Genomic DNA, 20,321 nt, shown 5'->3' on the forward strand with positions numbered 1-20,321 from the left:
TCATTCAACAAGTATTTATTGAGTGCTTACTATATACCAGCTACTCTTCTAGGCCCTAGAAATTTAAAAAAAAATTTTTTTTTTGAGGCAAAAATCCCTATTCTCATAGGTTATTTTCCAAATTTGGGGTCATTCAGTTATTTTAACATCTGCCTTAAAGACAAGTGCTTGTCTTTTCCTGTAATCTCCATATATCCCAACAAGGTACAGCACATATAATAGTGGTTCAATAAATAAGCATAAGTTAATATAACTAAGGTCTTATTGTGCAAGGACCATGCTCTACAATTACATACAAAGAAAACTCATAACATGTAAATTCTTTAAGTTGGCTGTACTTCTGCAATGTAAGGTCAGGTCCCTGCTTGATATATATGTAGATAAACTTTGAGCCCTTCAGAAAATTTTGTTAAGTACCGGGAGAGTGGCTTCTAAACTAAAAACTTTTGCTCATGTTCCGTTCATTGATGATTATGCTGTAAGCTCATTGCCGATAGGAACTCTTGTTTGGAACCCTGTAAATCGCACAGTTTTAATAAAGTCTTAACAGAGCTAAACCTAGGCAGTCCAGAGCCCTGATTGATTAAAGTAAGCCTTCATTCATTCATTGAGTATTTAGTAAGCTTCTGTTATGTTTCGGGCAATGTCCACAAAGATGGATAAGAAGTTTACTTAGAAATTCAAATTTTTTGTGTATAGGTAAACTGAGCTTATTTTGCTTGGACTCAAAATGAGACTTTATGTTTATCTTGTCTACTTGACAATTATATTGATGTGAATTAGCCACTCAGGAAGAATGGGAGGGGGCAATGTTTCAAAACAACTACTCATTTTTTTTTATTAAAAAAATTTTTTTTGTTGTTTCTGGCACAAATAAAGACACAGAGATAAACAGAACAGAATAGAAAACCCAGAAATGGACCTAAAACTACATGGTCAAATAATCTTTGACAAAGCGGAAAAGAATGTCCAAAGGGAATAAAAACAGTCTCTTTAAAAAATGGTGCTGGGAAAACTGGAAAGCAACATGCAAAAGAATGAAACTGGACCGCTTTTAATGCGACTGGACCACTTTTTAAACCATACACAAAAGTAAATGCAAAAGGGATGAAAAACCTAAATGTGATAAAGGAAACCATCAATATCCTACAAGAGAACACAGGTAACAATCTCTTTGACATCAGCCATACTAGATATGTCTCCTGGGTCAAGGGAAAGAAAAGCAAGAGAAGAGAAGAGAAGAGAAGAGAAGAGAAGAGAAGAGAAGAGAAGAGAAGAGAAGAGAAGAGAAAGGAAAGGAGGGAGGGAGGGAGGGAAGGAAGAAAGAAAGAAAAAGAAACAGAGAGGGGCAGGGAGGAAGGAAGGAAGGCAAGCAGGCAGGCAACTATTGGGACTTCACCCAGATGAAAAGCTTCTTCACAGTGAGTAAAATGAAATAATAAAATTAAAAGGCAACATTTAGAGTGTGAGAAGATATTTGCAAATAGCATATCTGACAAAGGGTTACTATCCAAAATATATAAAGAACTTATAAAACTCAACACTCAAAAGACAAATAATCCAGTTAAAAAATGGGAAGAAGACATGAACTGACATTTTTCCAAAGAAAGCATACAAATGGCTAACAGTATATGAAATGATGCTCAAAATCACTCATCATCATGGAAATGCAAATCAAAACTACAATGAGATTCACCTCACACTTGTCAGAATGGCTAAATTTAACAACACAAGAAATAACAGATATTGGGGAGGACGAAGAAAATAGGGAACCACCTTACACTGTTGGTACAAATGCAAACTGGTGCAGCTTCTCTGTAAAACAATATGGAGGTTCCTCAAAAAGTTAAAAAGAGAATACTATCCCACAACTGAACGTTTGCACTACTAGGTATTAACTCGATACAAAAATGGCAATTAAAAGGGAAACATGCACCCCATTATTTATAGCAACATTGTCAACACTAGCCAAATTTTGGAAAGAGCCCAAATGTCCATTGACTGATGAATGGATTAAAGAAGAGGTACTACGTATATATCGCTTCTTGGCCTTTTGGCCAAGATCAAGTGAAAGAAGAGGTAGCATATATGTGCAATTGAATGTTACTCAGCCACAAAAAAAGAACAAAATCTTGCCTTTTGCAATTGCAAAATTGCATTTTGTTGATGGAGCTAGAGACTATTATCATAAGCAAAGTAATTCAGAAACAGAAAGACAAATACCATATGATTTCATGCATCTGTGGAATTTAAGAAATGAAACAGATGGGGGCGCCTGGGTGGGTCAGTCGGTTAAGGGTCCGACTTCAGCTCAGGTCACGATCTCGCGGTCCATGAGTTCGAGCCCCGCGTCGGGCTCTGGGCTGATGGCTCAGAGCCTGGAGCCTGTTTCCGATTCTGTGTCTCCCTCTCTCTCTGCCCCTCCCCCGTTCATGCTCTGTGTCTGTCTCAAAAATAAATAAAACATTTAAAAAAATATTAAAAAAAAAAAAAGAAATGAAACAGATGAACATAGGAGGAAAAATAGAGAGGAAACCATAAAACAGACTCTTAACTATGGAGAACAAACTGAGGGCTGCTGGAAGGGAAGTGGGCAGGGGGATGGGTTAAAATGCTGGTGGGTATGGGGCGCCTGGGTGGCTCAGTCGGTTAAGCGGCCGACTTCAGCCAGGTCACGATCTCGCCGTCCGTGAGTTCAAGCCCCGCGTCGGGCTCTGTGCTGCCAGCTCAGAGCCTGGAGCCTGTTTCAGATTCTGTGTCTCCCTCTCTCTGACCCTCCCCCATTCATGCTCTGTCTCTGTCTCAAAAATAAATAAACGTTAAAAAATTTAAAAAAAAAATGCTGGTGGGTATTAAGGAGGGCACTTGTTGTGATGAGCATTGGCTGTTATATGTAAGTCATAAATCAGTAAATTCCACTCCTGAAAGAAATATTACACAATATGTTAACTAACTGGAAGTCAAATAATAACTTAAAACAAACTAACTAAAAAAAAAATTTGTTTTTGATTCCAAAACAACTACTCTCATTCAACCCCTTTGACTATGTGATTCTCACTTAGAATACCTTAAATAATAGCCATAGGTCTCTTCTTGAATATTACCTTTGTGGGGCGCCTGGGTGGCGCAGTCGGTTAAGCGTCCGACTTCAGCCAGGTCACGATCTCGCGGTCCGTGAGTTCGAGCCCCGCATCAGGCTCTGGGCTGATGGCTCAGAGCCTGGAGCCTGTTTCCGATTATGTGTCTCCCTCTCTCTCTGCCCCTCCCCCGTTCATGCTCTGTCTCTCTCTGTCCCAAAAATAAATAAATGTTGAAAAATAAAAAATAAAAAAAAAAGAATATTACCTTTGAGATCAGTCTCTTTCATTTTAAGGTAATTTTAATTATTACAAAGCTCTTCTTTATATTTATCCAAAATCAAAACTTCCATCTCTAGAATACACCATTCTCTCCTATAATGACCCTTAAGATATTCTATGATAGTTATCAGGTTATCTCTAATCTGATCTCCACCCCCTTTTTAGAAATAATTTCAAGCTTCCCTACCATTTGATCACTTTCCTTTTAAAGTGTTCCAGTTTGTCAGTGTACCTTAATGTGTGGTACACCAAACTGAACACAAGGAGGGTTGGAGTGGTGTAGGGTGTTGAATGCAGTAGAGTTCTTTGAGATCATAGGTTTCTTACAGAAGTGAGCCTTTCTGGAGTAGGCATATTGTTATTATGGTTTACAAGTACAAGTACGATATGACAAGAAAAAGGATGAGGAACATTTAAATAAATGCTTAGAAACGGAGCAAAAGAAGGAACGGATTCTTGGCCTAGAACAAACCGTGAGTGCAATTGGGGAATGTGTTAAAACTCTTGGAATTAGGTGAAGTAGGGTAAAGTGACTGAGTGGGTAATGATCCTCAGATAAGTGTGATTTTGGGGTCAAATGGGTAATTTCAAAGAGGAATTTTTAGTGGAATTCTGTACTGTAGCAGGACGCAGAAACACGAACAGAGAAATATTCAAGTTTGGTAGAACCACTAGGAAGAGGCTGCTATTACCAAGTAAAAGATTTTTGTTTTGAGAGGGTGCAGGTGAAGAAAGCCTCATAAGCAAGAAGTTATAGGATTCTGCGGGAGTTTTGGTGAGGTCTGAAGCAGAAAAACTCACTTTTTGTGGTAGAGAATAAGGCTTTGGTAAAATAAGTAATAATAAAAATAGGTAACATATAGAGGGCCTGTGTGCAAGATGTTATTCTGAGTGTTTGATACATGTATCAGCACCTCAGTCTTCGCAGTAGCTCTGTGATCGTCCCCATTTATGAATGAGATAATTCACACAACGCTGAGTGAAGTAATTTGCTGAATCCTACTTAGGCTGAAAGAAGGCAGAGCTGAGACCTTAATTCAAGTCATGTCTGGCTCCAAAATCTGTCCTAGTAATCACTGTATTTTCTCTCACTATACTGTACTATGATGTTTGATTTCAACCTACCTTCTTTCACATCTCATAGATAACTTATCTGTGCCCCTTTTTCTTGTATGGTGCCACCTTTCCTGCTCCCTTCAAGGGTCCAGTGCTATCCTGACCTTTTCCCTACTATTAAAAACTACTGCCTGGGGGCGCCTGAGTGGCTCAGTCGGTTAAGTGTCCGACTTCAGCTCAGGTCATGATCTCAAGGTTTGTGGGTTCTAGCCCTGCGTCGGGCTCTGTGCTGACAGCTCAGAGCCTGGAGCCTGGTTCGGATTCTGTGTCTCCCTCTCTCTCTGCCTCTCCCCAGCTTGCATTCTCACTCTCTCTCTCAAAAGTAAATAAACATTTAAAAAAATTTTTTTTAATAAATAAAAAATAAAAACTACTGCCTGGAAAGAAGGTAATAAGCTCATTCATTCATTCATTCACGTCATGGAACAAGTGACTGATGTGGCTTAAAGAAAATAAGAGTATTCCAGGGCTGAGGTTTTTTTAGGGGTGCAGGGAATGTTAAGGGGCTATAAATCCTTAATCCCAAATCCTGTTGCATTTTAAAGTATATATGGACTGGGAGGATGAGTATGTTGGATTCATGACTTTCTGTACCCTTCAAGTTACACCATTATTTCGCTGACGCAGGGCTTGTGGAGTCCTGGTAGAAATGAGGTAGGAACATGAAAATGAGAATGGGAGAATAAGAGATACATCTTTATTATACTGATCCAGTGATTTTAGGAATGCCTATGATTTACCTAATTCATCGTCAGATGGAAGAGTTCTGATATAAGCCCAAGAGATACAGACTCGAAGAAAAGCTTTAACTCTTCTTGGACGGTCACAGATGAAAAGAGAAAATTCTATTCTAGGGTTTAAGTGTTCATGCATTTCCATTTGAATCAAGATAGAGCTTTTGTTCCTGTATTTCCTTCAAAAATAAACCCTCTCAGATGAGTCTATGATGTATCTGCCCTAGGAATCTTAAAATCTGGGAATGTTACCCTAGAGTTAATCCTTGAGAGCTCTCTTTTTCCTATTCCACACACAAGCCCTTTCATTTCTTCCTTTACAAGATTTCTCATATATTTTGACCTAGTTCAGTTCAATGAATATTTATTGTGTACCTGTTTTATACCAGATTCTGTGCTCTGGGCACACAAGTACCCCTGTCTCAGATTTCCCATTTTCTAGGAGAGAATATAGCATGATACAAACAATCCTAGAAGTGTGCTTAAACACAGAAGCAGTATACAGGAGAGAATTCCTCTGCCAGGGAAGGTCAGAAAACCTTGCAAAAGGAGGTGATGCTTGAATGGTTTTCAGGGATGAATAGGAGTTCATCAAAATAATGGCAGGGGAGCAAAATATTCTAGTTAGTGGGCAAAGGGTATGCAAAGACTTAAAAGCACAATGTGGCCTGGCAGTGACAAGTAGTATTGCTGTGTGATGAATGAAGTTGAAGCCAAGAGGTAGTGGAAAATTACCTGTTCTGTTTTTCTCATTGTCAGGATCTTCATATGCTTAGAGCATCAACTTGTTGATCTCCACGTTTGTGATTATTGTAGGCCTGATCTTTTTTCAGCACTCTGCTAGAGTCTTGCCTGTGTGCCACTCCTTGACACTTTAGCCACTGTATTTGGACACCTGAGTATGTGTCCTCAGTCCTCAAGCCTCCATGACAGGAACGGATCTCTAAGTGTGGTGGAAGGAGGAATGACATCTTCACTTGTATTGACAGGGTCAGATAGGTTTCTTAATCAGATTTGCATATGATAATTTTGAAAATCTTTTGAGGTGAAGGGATGAATATGAAAATAGTGCTTTGTTAGTCACAGTGACATAACTTACTGTGCCCATTTAGCTTAATTCAGCGAGTGTGTCTTCTCTTTGTCCATGGAGTAGCCCAACGTTGAGAACACAAACAGCGGTAGGAAACAGGAAGAGGAGTCCTCCCTTCCATGTCCGAGAGAAAAAACTCTCCTTAGATTTATACTCACGCAGGTTCTGGCCTCACTAAATAAGCTCTCTGAGAGAGAAAAATCGGGGAGAAACATTTATTGTTTCTTGTGTTCATCATACAATTTAAAACCATAAACTGAAAGGAAGACAATACACGGCTTTAAAATGAAGTTGTGCGTGGGGCGCCTGGGTGGCGCAGTCGGTTAAGCGTCCGACTTCAGCTCAGGTCACAATCTCGCGGTCCGTGAGTTCAAGCCCCGCGTCGGGCTCTGTGCTGACAGCTCGGAGCCTGGAGCCTGTCTCGGATTCTGTGTCTCCCTCTCTCTCTGACCCTCTCCCGTTCATGCTCTGTCTCTCTCTGTCCCAAAAATAAATAAAAACGTTGAAAAAAAAAATTTTTTTTAAATAAATAAATAAATAAAATGAAGTTGTGCGTGACGTAGTATCAAAGCAAACCGATCTTTATGTTAATTTCTTTGTAACTTCTTTTTTAAGGATGCCGGGGAGTTTTATGCTAAATATAAAGAAACAAGATTGAAGAGAAAGGAAGATGCATTGAGTCGGGCTGAACTTGAAACACTTCAAAGTGAGTTTTAAACATTGTCTTCTTACTGTGTTAACAATATCACATAAGACTGATTATTTAAATTTGGATTTTCCTTTAAAGTCAAAAGTAATTAAATTTTCTGTGCTTTCATTACCATTCTCTAAGAGCAGTTACTTCCTTAATGTATTAGATGTGGAAAGTACTATATTAGTTATTGCTGAGCCACCCATAGTTCAGTATCAGAGGGGGGATAAAATCCACATGAAGTCATATAGTTTGTCAAATCTAGGAAGCATCCCAAATCAAGGAAGTCCTAACATACCCCAGTGTTGTAATTGTCATTGATATTTAGTGGCATTTCTGTCCAGTTGGTCATTCAACTTGCTGTAAAACAGTATCAACTCAGAAACCTGAAAATAGCAATGACTTTTGTTCTGAAAGTCTTTGCTTCATCATTAGTTGATGTATTATTATACAACATGAAAACCCTGGACTAAATTATCGGTGTGTTGAAGTCTTCTATTGAACACTAAAGGCAGTTCTTCCTGATTTTAGGAAAAGTTAAACATACAATTAAAGAAGGCATTTCTCCAGCCCCGGTCTTTTTGTCTCATTTTGACAGATCTACATCTTTCCCACATATATCCCCTCCTCCCTTTACTTTGCTTTATTTTTTTTAAGTTTATTTATTGGGGTACCTGGGTGGCCCAGCCAGTTAAGCATGCGACTTTGGCTCAGGTCATGATCTTGCAGTTTGTGGGTTCGAGCCCCCGATTGGGCTCTGTGCTGACAGCTCAGAGCCTGGAGCCTGCTTCAGATTCTCTGTCTCACTGTCTCTTTGCCCCTTCCCTGCTTGCTCTCTCTCTCTCTCTCTTTTTCAAAAATAAATAAACATATAAAAATTTAGCTTATTTATTTTGAGAGAGAGAGAGAATGCACGCACATGAGAGAGAGAGAATCCCAAGCAGGTTCCACACTGTCTGCATGGAGTCCAACCGTGGGACTCCAACTCACGAACCATGAAATCTTGACCTGAGCCAAAATCAAGAATTGGAGGCTTAACCGACTGAGCCAAAGCCAGCAGTGTGATGTCCGACTTTGCTTCTGGAGTCACGTCTTTCTTTGACTGTAACTGGGAAAAGTTTCTGCTTTTAAGGGCCCATGTGATTAGACTGGGCAAATTTGGGTAATTCGGGATAGTCTCCCTTTTCAGGGTGCTCAATCTTAATCATATCTGCAAAATCCCTTTTGCCATCTAAGGTAAAATATTGCCAGACTCCGGGAATAGAATGTGGACATCTTCAAGGGTCCGTTTTTCTCTCTACCACAATCCTTCAGGTGTCTGGGCAGCTTTAGAACAGGGGCTGTTTCTTTTTTATCTTTATGTCTGCAGAATTAACTACAGTGTCCTGGCGCACAGTAAATGGATATATTGGATGAATATATGAATTAATGTCATGCCATGAATATTAATGAGCACCTATCCTGTATAGAACTCTGTTTTAAGGAGCACATAATTTAACTTCTAAAGTTTCAGCGTACTTGGGTGGCTCAGTCCATTAAGAATCAGTCTGACTCTCAGTTTCGGCTCAGGTCCTGATCTCACGGTTTCATGAGTTCGAGCCCCGCTTCAGTCAGTGCAGAGCCTGCTTGTGGTTCTGTCTCTCCTCTCTCTCTTTCTCTCTCTCTCTCTCTCTCTGCCCCTTCCCTGCGCATGCTGTCTCTGTCTCTCTCAAAGTAAATAAACTTAAATAAACTTAAATAAACTCAAGAACTCTACATACTATGTAATTTTCAAGCCAAGGATATCAAAAAGTAGATTTCTGTTAAGAAAGAGTTTAGGATGATAGAAGATTACATAAGCGTTGGGGAGAATGAGTGGGCAAATGACTATTATTGTTATATTAAAAATATTGAAACAAGTTTGTTATAGTAATTGTTGAGAAGTTTTAATTACGGTGAGTAAATCAATAAAAGTCTAAATGTAATATTTAGAGTTAATGTGGATATACATTTTATAGCTTTCATAGGCACAGCTTATTTTTATGTAGCTTTTGTAACAAACCACTTAATTGTTATAATTTTGGCATATATATTAGAACTCTGTAATAATAATTTGTTAAGTTTATACACTAAAACTTGGAAAATAGGAGTTAGACATAAAATATGTATCACAATGTAAGATATTTTATCACAATGTAAAAATTCCTTGTTTGTGACCCATTTTCCCAAAGTCACTTGAAAATTTTTGTTCTAAGAGTTTGATGGAAGTTTTTAAGCAGATTAATAATTCTGGTTTTTTTTGTTATTGTCTAATAAATAGATGATGTAAAGAAACACATGTTCGAATACATAAATATATGAAAACTGTTTGCTAGTAAAAATACGTAGTAATCTTTTAAATATTTGAAAATTCATCACAAGCTTATCAGTTATTGAAACTCAAAATGGAAACAGCACTACCAGAAAGCATATTAAAAACCGTATTCATACCAGCGATGAGTAATAAGACTTCTCATGCTCATGTTTTTGGTATCAGTGGTACATTAGGGAAAGGTCATGGTATCAACATTAAGAATGTTAAAGTACAGTCACATTATTAATAATGTCAGAAACTGTCATGTATTTTTTAATGTAGTCTCTAATGGTTACATGCAAAGAATCTTTTAATTAATTTTGTTAACTTCATTACAGTGTTCTGCATTGTATACTTTAGAATTAATATATAAAGGCCCCAAATCCCCCAGTGTGCATTTCATTTGCCCCTATCCTTCTTAATTTTAAAGACCATCATTGGAGTACTGAGTTCATAATAACATTTCCATCTGCTTAATTGAGTAAATGCTTCTCATGTAGATTAGCAGTAGCTATTTTATGCTGCCTGTTTTTCATGACCTAATTGCTAATCTGCCCTCAAGAAATCTGCTCTACTGCTGAGATTGTGCAGTACCCTCGGAGGGCCGGACCGTAAGGTGTGGTGGTCTCATTAAAACAGTGTGTTAGAACGGGAAATACGGAAAGGACGATTTCTTAAAAATAAACATCATTGTTCTGGGAGTCTATGCAGAAGATGTGATATCTGTTTGGAAAACTAGAGGCCCTTATTTATTTATTTATTTATTTATTTATTTATTTATTTATTACAAGCTTAATCAATTTTTATGTTTTATATTTCAATACGTTGAATATTTATACATATGACTTTTTCATTGTTAATGATATTTTTATACATTCTCTAATTATATGAGCTTTCTTCTAAGTCAATAGATGCAAATTCTAAGTACTATAATGAAACAGCTCATATCATGAATGGGAAAAATGAGTTATAAATAAATTGGCTCTAAAGGTGAAAATTTGAATAGACAAAATTGGGGGAGGAAGAATAGAAGTAAAACTTAATATTTCCCTTATCTTTTTCTCCATACCTTATATGATGTCAAACAGAAACAAAATCAAGTAATCAAAGCCTTACAGTCAAGTACTTTTTTGGCTGCAGATATGATAGTTTCAGACATTAATTATATTTTCTCCTAGTTTTGTGGTCCCCATTGCACACCCCAGTGATGGACCTAAGTACAGCGAGAAGGTGGAGGACTTTTTAGGGGGACAGGATGAGAAAACATGCACCTTCCCTAGAGTAAAGGGAGACTGGCTTTTAGAAAACTAGGTTCGTGAAGAAATGAGATGCTAGTGCTGATTTAAGGGGTTGGTTGTGAGGAGGACAAAGGAGATAGGGTAGAGGTAACTCCAATTTAGGTTAGCACATTTACCCTGTGGTAATACAGTGTGCTCGTGGGTGGGAGAACACTGTCGGAGATAACCTAAGAAAAAGCATATTCCAGTCAGTAGCTCCAGTACGTTTGGAAACATGACCAAACAGAAACTCTGTACCTTAACTTAGGAATTGTGTTATATAGTAAAACCTAATAGGAGCCCCGGTCCCAAGAGTTTATATGTAGGCAGAGAATATCTAAAGAACAGTATTATTTCTTAGGTACTTTGCTCAAGTAACAATGCAATGTGGATTTTTTAAATCATATAGCTCAAATGTAAATTTACAATTCCTTCAATATTTCAAATTCTATGTGGTGTAGGCTTTAGTATAATGCCGTCTTAACACAATCTTAGTTTTCCCACTGAAATGATTTTAAAACCTTTTTATCCAACTGAATATGTAAACATTTATGGCTTTAGATTAAATTTGAACTAAAATTTTAACAATTAATTTACTTAATTTGGAACTAAAAATATACTTCTTAATATTATGCTTTTTATAAAATAATGTGTCCATGAAAAGCTTCATGCAGGAAGGTATTTTTGTGTGTCTTGTTTACAACCCCAGAGCCTAGAACAATGCCAGATATATGATAGGTAACTCAGGAAATACTTGTCAAATGGGTTAATGAAATACTTACTGTATTGTTCTTTTCTACTTCACACTTGTTAAAAGAATTTATTAAAACTTTTCAGTAACATTTTTGACAAGAAGATCTTTGTAATCAGTAAATCAGTAAAACTGCTTTTTGAGTGATCAACACAGCTTATTTATTAACACAGCTTATTAACAGAGTATACCCTCTTTATTTCCGTGTATAATGAAATATGGTCCCATGTATGGTGCTGACGCTGGAAACTTTATCCCAAGCCACAAGTACCTAGCCACTTAATGTTAGGATTTTTTTTTCCTTTCTTCATGAGTGAAAGACTCATGAAGTAAAACCACTGTATTGTTTTTTTTTTTTTCCCTAGTATTTTTTATTATGGTAAAACACACCTAACAAAATCTATCATCTTAACCATTTTTAAGTATACAGTTCAGTGGTATTAAGTATGTGCATAACGTTGTGCAGCCATCACCCCATTCATCTCCCATAGCTCTTTTCCTCTTGTAAAACTGAAAGTCTGTACCCTTTAGATGGTAACTCCCTATTCTCACCTCCCCACAGCCCCTGACAACCACCATTCCACTTTCCGTCTCTGTGATTTTGACTGAGTATCTCCTGTAAGGCTGATCACATAGTATTTTCTGTTGGGACTGGCTTATTTCACTTAGCATGAAGTCCTCAAGGTTTATCCATGTTGCGGCATGTGTCAGAATTTCCTTCCTTTCTAAGGCTGGATAAATAATATACCATTCTATGTGTACGCCACATTTTGCTTATCCTTTCAAATTTCTGTCAATGGTTACTTGGTTGATTTCACTTCTTAGCTATTGTGACTAATTCTTCTATGAACGTGGGTATACAAATAACTCTGAGTCCCTGGTTTCAGTTCTTTTGGGGGTATACACAGAGGTAGAATTGCTGGATCATATGATAATTCTATTTTTAATTTTTTGAGGAACCAACATACTGTTTTCCATAGCAGCTATACCGTTTTCTATTCCCACTGACAGTGCACAGGGGTTCCATTTTTGCCACATCTTTGCCAACACCGATTTTGTTTTGTTTTGTTTTGTTTTGTTTTGTTTTGTTTTATTGTAGCCATCTTGATGGGTGTTTCTTTAAGGAAATATCTATTCAGTGGGGTGCTTGGGTGGCTCAGTCGGTTGAGCGGCCGACTTTGGCTCAGGTCATGATCTCACAGTTCGTGAGTTCGAGCCCCGCGTCGGGCTCTGTGCTGACAGCTCAGAGCCTGGAGCCTGCTTCGGATTCTGTGTCTCCCTCTCTCTCTGCCCCTAACCCATTCACATTCTGTCTCTGTCTCTCTCAAAAATAAAAAAATAAACCATTAAAAAAAAAAAAAGAAATATCTATTCAATACCAAGTTTGAATTGGATTGATTTTGTTAAGTTTTAGGAGTTCTCTATATATTCTGGCTATTATCCCTTATGAGATATATGATTTGTAAATATATTCTCCCATTTTGTGGGTTACCTTTTTACTCAGTTGACATTGTCTTTTGATGCACACAATTTTTTCATGAAGTCTAATTTGTCTATTTTTTCTTTTGTTGTCTGTGCCTTTCTTGTCATATCAAAGCATTCATTTGCCAAATCCAGTGTCTTAAAGCTTTTGCCCTGTATTTCCTTCAGAGTTTTATAGTTTAAGGTCTTACATTTTGGTCTTTGATCCATTCGGACTTCACTTCATAGTGGGTAAGGGTCCAACTTCATTATTTTGTATGTGGATATCTAGTTTTCACTTGTCAAATTACTGCTTTTTTATTTAACTTTTTACTTTGAAATCATTATAGATTTATAGGAAGTTGCAAAAGTAGTGTAGAGAAGGTCCCATGTACCCTCCTAAAAACCGGGAACTTGACCTTGATATGAAGTGTGTGTGTAGTTCTCTATCATTTTATCACATACGTGTATTTATGTAACCACCATCCCAATCAGCCACTACCCCTTTATGATCACACCCATCTCCTCTGGTTCCCCCATTATCCCTAATATCTGGCAACTACTAATCTATTTTTTATCTCTGTTTGTCATTTTGACTATATGATTTAGAGAATGTGATTTGGAGAATCATACAATATTTGACTTTTTGAGATTGGCTTTTTCACTCAACATAATACTCTTGAGAGCCACTGAAGTTGTTCCATGTATCAGTAGTTCGTCCCTGTTTATTCCGGGTATGGCTGTACCACAATTTGTTGAACTTTTCACCAGTATAGGACATTTTGGTTGCTTCTGGTTTTTGACTGTTACAAATAAGGCTACTGTGAATAGTCAGGTGTACATTTTTGGGTGACCCTAGTTTTTGTCCGGGATAAATGACCAGAAGTGCGATTGCTGGGTGATAGGTTTATGTTTAGAGTTCAAAGAAACTGCCAAATTATTTTCCAGAGTGCTTGTGTACCTTTTTACATTCCTACCAGTAATATATGAGAGATCTAATATCTCTGTACTTTTACCAGCATTTGGTATTCTCACTTTTTAAAATTTTAGCTATTCTAGTAAGTTTGTAGAGATATCTCATCATGGTCTTAATTTGCATTTCCTTGGCCAGCGATGCTGAAACATTCATGGGCTTATTTGCCATCTGCGTGTCTTCTACAGTAAATTCTTTCTTCATGTCTTTGGCCTATTTTCTAATTGGAGATATATATATATATACATATATATATATATATTTTTCTTTATATTTTATTTTTTTTTTTTTTTACCATTGAGTTTGAGACTCATTTTCAGATAGGTGGTTTACAAATGTTTTCTTCCAATCTGTAGCTTGTCTTTCATCTTCTTAATAGTTATTCACAGATCAGGTTTTTAATTCTGATGAGGTCCAATTTATTGTTGCTATTTTCTGTGGATTATGCTTTTTATGTTATTTTTAAAAACTCTTCACCGCCCTATTCTAAAAATTTTATCCCATGCTTTCTTCTAAAATTTTTTTAATTTTATGTTTTACATTTAAATCTATGATCCGTTTTGAGTTAATTTTTTATAAGGTGTGAGGTTTAGGTTAAAGTTTTATTTTTTATTTTTTGCCTATGGATAGCCAGTTTTTCTAGCACTATTTTTAAATTTAAATTAAATTAAAATTTTTTGGACAGAGTGCGTGCATGCAAATGTGCAAGTGGGAGAGGGGGAGAGGGAGAGAGTCTTAAGCAGGCTCCATGCTCAGCTCAGAGCTTGATGTGGATTTGATCCCGTGACCCTATGATCAGGACCTGAGCCAAAATCGAAAGTCAGACGCTCATCCAACTGAGCCACCCAGGCGCCCCTCTTTTTTTTTTTTTTTAGGTCAACTAGGGTGATTCTTCCCACTTTCCTATCCTTTTTCAAAATGTTTTAGCCAATCTAGTTCCTTTGCCTTTATATATAAATTTTAGAATAATCACCTGTGTATCCGCAAAAAATCTTGCTGAAACTTTAGGGATTATGCTAAACTTGTATATCAATTTGGAGAGAAGTGGATATTAACTATCTGGAGTCCTTTAATCTCTGGCTACTTATATCTTCTTTGATTTCTTTCTTAAGTGTTTTGTAGATTTTAGTATACAAATCTTTGTTAGATTTATATCTAAATGTTTTTCTTTTTGAGTGATTATACATGGTATTGGGTTTTTAATTTCACTTTCCATGTGTTCACTGCAGGTAAAGAAATGCAGTTGATTTTTTCTTTAATTTTTTCTAAGGTTATTTATTTTTGAGAGAGAGAGAGTGAGAGAAAGAGCACACACATGGGAGGGGAGAGAGAGAATCCCAAGCAGGCTCCATGCTGTCAGCACAGAGCCTGAAACGGGCTTGATCTCATACATGTGAGATCATGACCTGAGCTAAAACCAAGAGTCGGAGTCTCAACTGACTGAGCCACCCAGATGCCCAAAATGCAGTTAATTTTTATATTTAATTATGTATCTTGCAACCTTGCTAGATTTACTTGTGAATTATAGAAGTTTTTATACAGGTTCCTTGAATTTTCGGTATGGACAATCATGTCATATGACAATAGGGATAGTTTCATTTCTTCCTTTTCAATCTATATGCATTTTATTATCTTTTCATTTCTTATTTTGCTAGCTAGAACTTTCAAAACTATGTTGAACAAGAGTGGTGTGAGAGGACATCCTTCCTTTATTTCCAAACTTGGGTGGAAAGCATTTAGTGTTTTACCATTAATTATGTAAACTGTAGGGGTTTTTTGTTAGATACTTTATATAAAGTTGAGGAAGTCTCCCTCTATTCCAAATTTTCAGAGTTTTTTTTTATCATGACTAGAGGTTGACTTTTGTTAATTTTTTGTATCACTTAAGATGATCTTGTGATATTTCTTTACTTGTTAATTTGGTGTATTATAGTGATTGAGTTTTGAATATTGAGCTAGACTTGCATCCCTGCAGTAAATATCATATAATCTTGGTATATAATTCTTTTCATATATTGCCAAATTCTATTTGCTAATATTTTGCTAAAGATTTTTGCATCCATATGAGAGATTTTGGTCTATAGTTTTCTTTTTGTACTGTCTTTGTATGTTTTGGTATCAGAGTAGCACTAACATCTAAGGAATTGGAAGCGTTCTCCTATTTTCAGAAAGAGACTGTATTTAATTGGTGTTAATACTGTAAACATTTGGTAGAATTCCCTGGTGAGACCATTTAATATTGGCCTATTTGGGGAGTTTTTAAATTACAAGTTAAATTTATTTTGTAATTACAAGGCTATTCAAATATCTATTTTATATATCTATTTTATGGGGAGTTGCAGTGGTTTGTATTTTTCAAGCAATTGGTCAGTTCCACCTAAATTGTCAAATTTATGTGTGCACTGTTGTTTTTAAAACTAATTTACTATCCTTTTGATGTCTGCATGTCCTGTAGTGATTTCTCCTGTTTCAGTGTTAATATTGGTAACTTTTTTTCTTCGTCAGTTTTGCCAGATGTTTGTCAATTTTATTGATCTTTTCAAAGAACTAGTTCTTTGTTTCATTGATTTTTATCTATTGCTTTTGTTTTCTCTTTCATTTATTTCTGTTCTTAATTTTATTATTTTCTTCCATCTGCTTGATCTTGTTTTGGTTTTGTTTGCTTTTGATATGGAAGCTTAGATTATGGTCTTGAGGTTTTTCATCTTATCTAATGTAAACTTTTAGTGCTTAAAATTCCACTCTCAGCACTGTTTTGTCTGTGTCCACCTATTTTGATACATTATATTTTCATTTGATTCAGTTCAGTATTTTTTTTTCCCTTGAGACTTCTTCTTTGATACCTGGATTGTTTTAGGGATGTTATTTAGTTTCCAAGTGTTTGGGAATTTTCCTGTTATTTTTCTGTTATTGATTTTTAGTTCGGTTACATTGTTGTCAGAAAACCCATTCTGGGGGCGCCTGGGTGGCTCAGTCGGTTGAGCGGCTGACTTTGGCTCAGGTCATAATTTCGCGGTCCGTGAGTTCGAGCCCTGCGTCGGGCTCTGTGCTGACAGCTCAGAGCCTGGAGCCTGTTTCAGATTCTGTGTCTCCCTCTCTCTGACCCTCCCCTGTTCATGCTCTGTCTCTCCCTGTCTCAAAACAAAAACAAAAACAAAAACAACACGTTAAATTGTTAGAAAAAAAAAAAGAAAACCCATTCTGTATGATCTCAATTCATTTAAATTTTTTGAGATGTGTTTTATGGCCCAAGATACGGTCTAGCTACGTATATATCCCATGGGCATTTGAAAAGAACATATATTCTGCTGTTGTTTAATGGAGTGTTGTTATGCTCCCAAAAGTCCCCAAGGCTCTGCTCTTTTTATTTATTTTTTTGTTTATTTTCTCTGTTTTTCAGATTAGGCAATTTCTATTATTCTGTCTCCAATTTAACTGATTACTTTCTCTGTTCCGTTTTTCTGTTGAGTTCTCAATCATTACATTTTTTTATTTTAGTTAGCATATTTTCAGTTCTGATATTTCCACTTGGTTGTTCTGTATGTCTCTGGGTCTTTGTTGTTGACTTTTTATTTCATTTGTTTTGAGGATGTTCATTATTACATGTCAAACCATTTTTATATGCCTTCTCTAAAATCCCAGTCGGATCCTTTGGATGTCTTTTTCATCTTGTTAATTATATTTTTCATTCAAGTTGAGATATTCTTGGTTCTTGGTTTGATGAGGGATTTTTTTTTAATTAAAACTTGGACATTTTGGCTATTATGTTATAGTTCTCAGAATCTTGTTTAAGTATACTACCTTACCTGATGTTCTATGGCAATGCTGTAGCTGAGGTGAGGAAGGGGAGAGTTGCTGCCCTGTTACACTCAGGTAGGGGTGGAAGTCCATGGCCTTTTTTATAGCTGCAGGAGAGGGTGGTTGTGGATCTTCCTAGGGTTGGGCAGGTGTGAGTGTCCTCACTTACCAGTAGGCTGCCTCTAAGAACACTGCACTAATATCCCCTTGCTGGCATAGGTAAGCAGGCCTACTTACAGCTCCCCACCTGGCCTTTGCTGACATTGTTGAGTGTTTGTCTCTTTACTGCTGGGCAGTTGTGAAAGCCCTAACTCTCCTGTAGGCTTTCTCTGAAGCCACCCTGAAAGCAATGGGGAGGGATGCCTCATTACCCCTGGGTAGCTATGGAAGCCCAGGCTACCGCTACCCCTGCCATTGACTTTACAGGAGGAAGGGGTAGGAAAGAAAGTCTGGCTTCCTACACAATCTTCTCCCACATCACCCTGGTAGGGAGATTGGGGCGCCTTATTATAGCCTCACAGTGACAGAAGTCTAGGCTTCCCATCAGCCTTTGCTGGCAAGGAGAAGAGGTTGGCCACAATTTTGTCTTTTGTTTGCTTGAAGTAAATCAGTTATTATCTAAACTTGTTTTGCTATGCGAGGAAACCCAGGGTACTCACCATCTTGGTGTTCATCATGTCCTGCCATACCTAGCTGGCCTGTCTTCTCTTCAAAAATCAGTCTTCCTATATTTGTTTTATATGTAACATTTAGGGTTTTTCAATTTTCTTAGGGGGAGGAGTATGGAAAAGTACTTTCCCTCCATTTTTTTAGAAGTGGAAGTTTTGAATTACTTTTTTTAAGCGATTTTTAAAAAAAAGTTTATTTTAAGAGAGAGAGAGTGAGAGGGGGAGGGGCAGAGAGAGAGAGAGGGAGAGAGAATGCCAAGCAGACCCCATGCTGATAGCACAGAGCCTGACGCAGGGCTCTATCTAACTGTGAGATCATGACCTGAACCAGAATCAAGGTTTGGATGCTTAACTGACTGAGCCACCCAGGTATCGCTTTAAGTGATTTTTTTTAAATGCTTCTTTACAAAAACATCAAACACTTGAAAGTGTGATACAACACCCTAGACATAATAACTACACTTATTTGTTTATAACTGATTCTCTTCAAGAAGGCAAAAACTAGTACTGATGAGGTGGATTCTAGCTTATACGTGTTTTCTTCAAGCAGTACTTTGCTCAAAATGAAGGAATTGAGAGAAACTGAGTAATGCGACGTACGTCATGAGGAATCAGTTCTATGACTTCTTCCCCTTTCATGAGAAATATTTTGAAAAACAAAACCTGGTTGCCTAATTTGGGCTCGTATGGTACTCTGGTAATGCTGTCTTTTTAGTTTTTTGATACTTTTATTAGACTCACCTGTCATTTAAATTGCTAATTTTCTATTACAGTATCAGGAACTTTTTTTTAAAAAGTCACCATCTCAAAAGCCTGAAAATATAAAGGTGTTTAAGCAATATAAGGTAAAATATAGTGGCTAGATACCACATAATTTGTAGTTAAAATATCCCTTTCTAACTGGAACTGTTCCCACAGTACTATGTTCTTAATGTACATTATTCTTGGCATAAGCTAACTTTACAGACTTGAATGAAATGTGAGTGAATGAATGCATGATACTACTCCTCCCTTCAAAGTTTCCTGTTCACCCGGCAATTTTTTATTTGAAGGTGAAATAAAATTCATAGAAAATTATGTATTAATTTGTGGCTTCTTTTGATCTTTTCCTTTTGTTGTTTCTCCCGGCCCACATACGTGTTTTAGGAATTCTTACTTTCTTCAGAACAGCCCCTCTTTGTTTATTAGGATAGTAATTTTTTTTTTTTTTAAGTTTAGTTTTATTTTCTTTGAGAGAGAGCTAGAGAGCAAGTGGGGGAGGGGCAGAGAATCCCAAGCAGGCTCCGTGCTGTCAGCACAGAGCCCGATGCAGGGCTTGAACTCACCATCCGCGAGATGATGACCTGAGCTGAAATCAAGAGTCGGACACTTAACTGAATGAACCATGCAGGCACCCCTAGGATAGTAATTTGTAAATCATGATAATACTATCTTTTTGCATAGTTCTTTATAAGTTCTTTATTTTCCACGTTCATTCTAATCATTTTATATGTGTTAATCTCATTTATTTCCCATTAACAACTCATCAGATTCAGTATTACCATTATTTGCATTTTACAAAACAGTAAAGGACCATAAGAAAAAGAGCTAGTAAATTGCAGAGGCTGAGTTTTAATCCCAGATCCGTCCACAGTGAGAGCTTTTTCATTCATTCATTCATTCTCTATTTAGCACCAGACATCGTCCCAGACACTGGGAATTCAGTAGTGAACAAAATAAGAATTTTTGCCCATGTACAAAGCATCAGTAAGATGAGTAGTGATAGATGCTGAGGCAAAATATAACAAGGAAGAGGGATAGGGAGCGTGTGTGTGTACACGTGGATGTGGGAGGCCTGCTGTGATTTAAATAAGGTGGACAAGGAAGGCCTCAATAATAGACATTTGAGCAAAGACCTGCAAGGGGTTAGGGAGTAAGCAAGGCAGACAAGGGAGTGGGTTTCAAGTAGAGGAAACAGATGAAAGGAGGCATAAATCACTTGGAGCCTTATATTCTAAGAACCTGGCTTTTACTCTTAGTGAAATGGGAGGTCCCAGGAAGGTTGTGCAGAGGAGTGACATGATTTGACACG

General features: G+C 37.1%; 1 protein-coding gene across 1 annotated transcript in view; it reads left to right on the forward strand.

Annotated features, from left to right (window-relative positions):
* The window catches only part of DNAJC1 (DnaJ heat shock protein family (Hsp40) member C1), a 225,763-nt gene that overhangs the window by 90,755 nt on the left and 114,687 nt on the right, over positions 1-20,321 (forward strand). The window contains exon 7 of the mRNA XM_040451250.1: positions 6,915-7,005. Coding sequence (XP_040307184.1) covers positions 6,915-7,005 — 91 coding nt within the window. The remainder of the gene's footprint in view (positions 1-6,914; positions 7,006-20,321) is intronic.

This window comes from Herpailurus yagouaroundi, unplaced genomic scaffold (genome assembly GCF_014898765.1).
Source record: "Herpailurus yagouaroundi ecotype Mexico unplaced genomic scaffold, PumYag 203, whole genome shotgun sequence".
Lineage (NCBI taxonomy): Eukaryota > Metazoa > Chordata > Mammalia > Carnivora > Felidae > Herpailurus > Herpailurus yagouaroundi.